This window comes from Formica exsecta, unplaced genomic scaffold (assembly GCF_003651465.1).
Source record: "Formica exsecta isolate Colony F162 unplaced genomic scaffold, ASM365146v1 scaffold120, whole genome shotgun sequence".
Lineage (NCBI taxonomy): Eukaryota > Metazoa > Arthropoda > Insecta > Hymenoptera > Formicidae > Formica > Formica exsecta.
Genome location: NW_021848537.1, coordinates 4,161,431 through 4,167,293, shown reverse-complemented (window position 1 = coordinate 4,167,293; position 5,863 = coordinate 4,161,431). Strand labels below are relative to the sequence as shown.

Below are 5,863 nucleotides of genomic sequence, written 5' to 3'. Positions count from 1 at the left end.
TGATGTATATAATCTTTAATAATTTATAAACATATATTTAAAAAAATCTCGCGAGTTTTTCGAAGTTTCGGAAAGTTCGAACATTTCAATACTATTTTTATTGCGATAAAGATTAAACAGTCGTCGATACAGCCTGTATAGTAAATTGTATGTTAAAATATAATTTACTATAAGCTGAAATAATTTCTTCTATAAGAAATCTATATACATAAAAATTTGTAGTAAAAAATAATTAAAATATTTGTAACTGTCGTATGATCAAATTACATATCGCAGTAGATACAGAAAATTCGAAATATCCTACATCTTAAAATTGAATAATATCTTAATTATTTACTAAAATTTACTCATACTTCTTGCTTGTAATCTTCTTTCATTTACTCTAAAATGGTCTATAAAATAATACGATTGAGAACCACCGGACCCAAACAGTCTATAGTTTATTACACTTCTCCCTGTGCAAATGCAAAATTACGATAGATCAAAGAAACAGTTTCAGTGATTAGGCTCCGTGACTTCGTTAAATAGTGGTGTCAACGAATCCATATCTTGCAGGCCGTCGAAATTACCGAGAGGGTCCAGATCATCTGTCTCTGTATCCGTTTCTCCAAGAAAACTGGCTTCCAAGAAGTCAGCAACGTTCCTACACAGATTATTGGAAGAAGCAGTTGCGGCAGTGTCGACATCCGTGCCGGCAGTTGCGCCGGTGACAGTAGCAACAGCAACATTTATAGTGTCGCTTTGTAAACTGAGAGAATTAAGAATGGGACTGGAAAGTATCGGCTCGCCTGGATCTTGATACACCTCTTGTGATTGTACTGTATGCAGAGGCGTTGATGGGTACGATCTAGAACCATTGCTATCCTCGATATACGATGGCGTATATGCTGACACTGGCGCCGGCAATGGCGTGTTAGGATACGAACGTGATTGAATTATTTTCTGTAATGCACTACCAGCATCACTGAGGATACTTGATGGATCTAACATATCTTCCTCCGATAGATTTAGATTGGTATTTGGTAAAGCAAGATTGATCGCATTGTTCAATGTCTCTTCCGTAGTCTGTTCAGGCAACATTTGCAAATTCGGCTGGCCTTCCTCGTCCAGAATTGTAAGAATATTATTAATGTTTTCAGATGTGATCCCTTTGTCTGTCATTAAAAATTGCTGCTCATCTGACATAAAGTTTGCGTCATCCAATAAGTACGTGCTTTCTTGTCCAATGGAAGGACCGAAGTCGTTATATTCGCTCGGTACTGGAGTAGGCGCAACGGAACTGCTCGTTGATAGATTGAAGCTTTGACTTTGCACAGTCGATAGGCTATGTTGTGTCGAGATTGGGGATATTACGGATTGCACGGGATTCACCATCCTATGCAATGGTACCGATTGTGATCTGTAGAATAATTGTTCATTGCTCAAATGTCTGCTAGCATGAAGAAGCTCTGTGATTTCCTGATCAGGCGGGGGTGGCTGGCCTTTTTGATACACATTCTTGATTTCTTGTAAATTCTCTTGGCTCGGATAATTGATCAGTAATTGTTTCTGTGGTGTTAGATCCAAAAATGCAGTGCACGGCGATCCCTTTAGAACGACCTGCATCGAAAAATATGAAATTTTATAATGCGCTTTATTTTCAATTTGCAAGATTTTTTGATATCATTACTTTCATACAAAAACCAAGTTTTTTAACAATATAATTCTGTTCGACACACGCGTGAATTTAAAGTGAATGGCCTTTAAATTTGTATCTCAAAAATCATTATCGCACAGAAAGTTCCCAATTTCTTAAATATAATTGTCAAAAAGATTTAGATCTGCAGTTAAACGTTCGTATTTTTAATTCGTTCAAACTAAAAAATTTCTCTATTAATAATTTTTCCATATTTATTCCATATACTTATTTCAATACACGGGCACACAATGAAAATATGATATTTATTATATAAATATTCTCATTCTACCCATACATGACCAAAGAGCAAATATGAAGTAATAGTTGAATAATGTTTAAATTATTAAAGATATAAATAATATTAAAAATATTGAAAAGATACACAAATATATGAAAAAAGGAGGTATTAAAAATACAAAGACCTGACTGCAATAATCGAGTTTATCTGTATTTGCTTTCTGCCTCACCTGCGACGAATTGGTCGTTGCAATTGTTAGCACGTGTCGCGTTGGTTCCGCTCCACTGGATGTTGGTACGATAAAGGTGTCTGTCGTCTTGATGGTATACGGCACATTGCACGAGATGGAGCGAGAGAGCGTCTTTTGACCGCGCGTTCTAGAACTGACAGCTTGCAAATTACTGCGAGATCTTGGCACTGGGGTATTACGCGGTGATACGAATGGACTGGCATTCGCTGAATTTGACTTGGACGCCCGACCATTAATCGGAGAATGCGGTCCGGGCGAGATGGGGGTGAAGTTGAATATCCTACGCCGCGTATTCGGACTCTGTGGTACAGTATTGGCCACACTCTGTGTTGCTGCCTCTTGGGCATGTTCGACGACATTCGTTTCAAAGCTAACGCGACGACGAGTATTGCTTGGATTATGATTTAAAAGAGTCGAAAGAATGAGATTGTTGTGTTTCTGCGAAGAGTCCCGTTTTTCCGTGGCAACAGTTTGCCGAACGATAGTTGCAGGCGCTAGATCAGCGGCAATAGTAGACGCCTTTAAATTCTGTTGTAATATCAATCGTAATTGCGACACCTTGTCCGATCGAGAAATCTGTTCGGCATCAGAACCAATGACGCCGGTTTCCACATCAGAGCTAGACGAGCTGCTCTGTTGAAAGTACTGCAGCAACTCTTCCTCTTGCTCCTGCGAATTGTTTCCACCATTTAAATAATCGTCCAAGGCATCCGTATCGATGTCTCGAACCTTTTCATTTTTGAAGACCGGCGTATCCTGCAAGAGGCGGATCTGATCCTTCGTGAGAAGTCCTGAGGTTGTTTCTACTGCACCGGTGGCGGAACAACTCGACGAATCAATATCACAGTTTTTAGCGAGCTGACTGTCCGCAGCCTCTACCGCTTTGCACTTGATAGATTTTGAATTGCTAGCTAGTATCACTGATATCTTACCGGCATGTTGGATAGATGCTAGCTTGGGTAACAAGACATTGGAATGCTTCGAACTCTCTTCTGCAAGTTTCGTCTGTTTCTCGGGGCTGGACTCCTGCTGTGTTACAATTGGATTATTGGCACGTTTCCTGGAATTTTTACTTTTGATATCGCGTTGCACACTCATCATTATTCTAGGGTTGCTATTACTCTGTTTATCTTCACGCGATACTACTAGATTATCACAGTTAGATTCTTCGGAAACATTGCAGGATTGTTGCTGCTGTTGATTGCAGGTTTTTGATACCCTTTTTTGCCGGTTGTAGGCTATAGCAGACAAGTTTAACTTTGCCAATGAATTCTGTGCGATCACTGTTGTTGCTGCTGTGTTTGTACCTTGAGGTGATTGATTAGACTTGACCTTTTTGTATCCTTTGCTAATATTTCCTTTACCTTCAATGACTTTTTCTTTATTCTAGGGGAAAAAAATTATTCTGAATATATAATTATACTCTCGATTAATCGTAATTAAAAATGTTTCATACATATCCTAACTCTTTTAATCTCATTATTAAAAAGAATTTTTGAAATTAAATATCTTGAAAATAAAAAAATAAAAATTTGCATTGTGCTTCTCTAATTTCTTTATCTAAAAATAGAAAAACAGAAAAAAATAAAGGCTAAGTCTATTTGCATATTTCCTTTTTCATATATAAGCTATACAGAGATAGTATAAAATATACCTGTACGATAGTGTCGAGATGACGACGTTTCTGATCCTTTATATGCTCCCGTTGCTGAAGCTTGCGTTGCAACTGTAATTGAGCCTCTCGGAGTTTAGCAGGCTTAACACTCACAGGTATTGTTGGTAGATCCGAAATTGCCTCTAAATAATAAACTTAACAATTAACAATTAACTTAACAATTAAGAATTTTCAAAGTGAATAATTGAAATGCAAAAGTTTATGAGAAACTTGTTTTATTAAACTAATATTTGATAAATTCGATGTACTCACCTTTATCAGATAAAGCATTATGCTCGTCTGAAGTGGATAAAATGCAAACAGCAGCCAAAGACCGAGTATCAACACGAAAATTATCAACAAGATGCCGCGCTAAGGCACTCAAATTTGGAAATTTCAAGCCTAATACGTTTTCCGCCCATTCTCTTATCAATGTAGATGCAGCGCCTAACATTTCCTCAGTAATGTTTTCCTCTGAATGTTCTCCCTAAATTTAATAACAATAAATAATAGTTGAATGCTATATATAAAACAAAATTAATTTAAAAATATAGATATAATGCATTTTTATTTTTGATTATTATTGATTTTAAGGGTTGTTTCAGACAAATTCTCACTTGGAATTACAAAATCATGGCAATATTTGCAATCTACTCGTAATAAGCTTTAATTCTGCCACAAAATTAATTGTAAATTCGACTGTGAAAGGAATGGAGAACATTGTCTCTATGGCAACTTGGCCATACTCTTTTTTAATAATTGTTTAGAACGAAAACAGAAAATTTATCGATAAATTAAACAAATTTTTGTACATATCTGTGTATATATAAGTATACACATACGCACGCATGGACAGATATTTTTGTTCTAAAGGATTGCATAAAAATTTCTTATTATAAATATTATATACATTTATCTGTGTGCGCGTGTGTGTATGTATGTATATATATATATATATATATATAATACATACAGAGTCGACATGAGATCGAAAAGGATTAACGAGCGCGCGAGTGCAACGCGAGCGGATATATATATGTACGTACATGAGAGACTGTTCCTCAAAAAGGATATATGTATATAGATAGTCGTTTGTATTGCTCACAGTTTGAGGGCCAGATATCTTTGGCAGTGTCGGAGGATCCAATTTAATTCGTTTACGCATACCCGCGTAGCAGTAACGAGAATTTCCTCGTGTGCCCAGTCTGCGAGGACGTACTCGTGGATATACCTGTTTCATGACTTTTCCAAAATCAGCTGTCGATAATGGTTTCATAGAATTTCTTATACAGTAGATGCTAAAAATAAAAATAAAAAATGCAATCTTTTCAAGAATGATTTTTTTTTAAATTATTCGACAATAAATATATTGTACTAGAAATAATATTTGTGAAACTTAAGTTTATATAAATAACATAGTTATGTCTTTCATTTAATTTTCTTGAATTTCATATTTTTAATATAAAAATTAGAAAAAATATATATATTAAAAACTAAATAAATACATTATTGAAAGTTATTGCATTACTTTGACCAAAAGAGGACTTTTTACAAACTTTATATAAAACAAAATTTTATTTTATATTTTCCATTTGCATTTATATAAGGATTCATATTCTTTTTGTTTGTACCACTATTTCTAATATATCTCATATATGGTGTGTATAATACACACACAACTTACTTGTATTCATCATAAACTTCTTGCTTCGGTAAAGATACATCAGGATCTTCTTCCAAATGTGTTTTAATCCACATAATAGTTTGATGAATTTCATAACGATTTCCTAATGGATTCAGTGGCTGCCTCAGTGGATCAATGGTCCCACCTGGATTTGTCAGCAATAACGGAAGTTTCAGGTACAACAATAACTTTTCCTCTAATTTAAGTCGTTCCACTTGTGAGAAGATCTCATCCACACGTGCTCTAGATTCTTCGCTGTAATTTAAAAAACTAATATATATTACTGAAATTTTTCTTACCCAAAGCAAAAGAATTCATATTTTAAAAATAATAAATACATAAAATATTTAGCATATATA

The 5,863-nt window shown here is 35.1% G+C and overlaps 1 protein-coding gene across 3 annotated transcripts in view; it reads right to left on the bottom strand.

Annotated features, from left to right (window-relative positions):
* Positions 1 to 6: 6 nt before the first annotated feature.
* The window catches only part of LOC115243120 (DNA-binding protein RFX7), a 9,264-nt gene continuing 3,407 nt past the window's right edge, over positions 7 to 5,863 (bottom strand). The window contains exons 2-8 of one of the 3 annotated variants that reach the window (XM_029819859.1): positions 5,505 to 5,759; positions 4,926 to 5,118; positions 4,094 to 4,307; positions 3,821 to 3,975; positions 2,896 to 3,552; positions 2,146 to 2,835; positions 7 to 1,599 (exon numbers count right to left, since the gene is read on the bottom strand). In XM_029819859.1, the coding sequence (XP_029675719.1) occupies positions 496 to 1,599; positions 2,146 to 2,835; positions 2,896 to 3,552; positions 3,821 to 3,975; positions 4,094 to 4,307; positions 4,926 to 5,118; positions 5,505 to 5,759 (3,268 nt within the window). In that variant the 3' untranslated portion in view covers positions 7 to 495. Of the gene's footprint in view, positions 1,600 to 2,145; positions 3,553 to 3,820; positions 3,976 to 4,093; positions 4,308 to 4,925; positions 5,119 to 5,504; positions 5,760 to 5,863 lie in introns of all 3 variants that reach the window. The other 2 variants (XM_029819838.1, XM_029819848.1) reach the window with 2 other exon arrangements.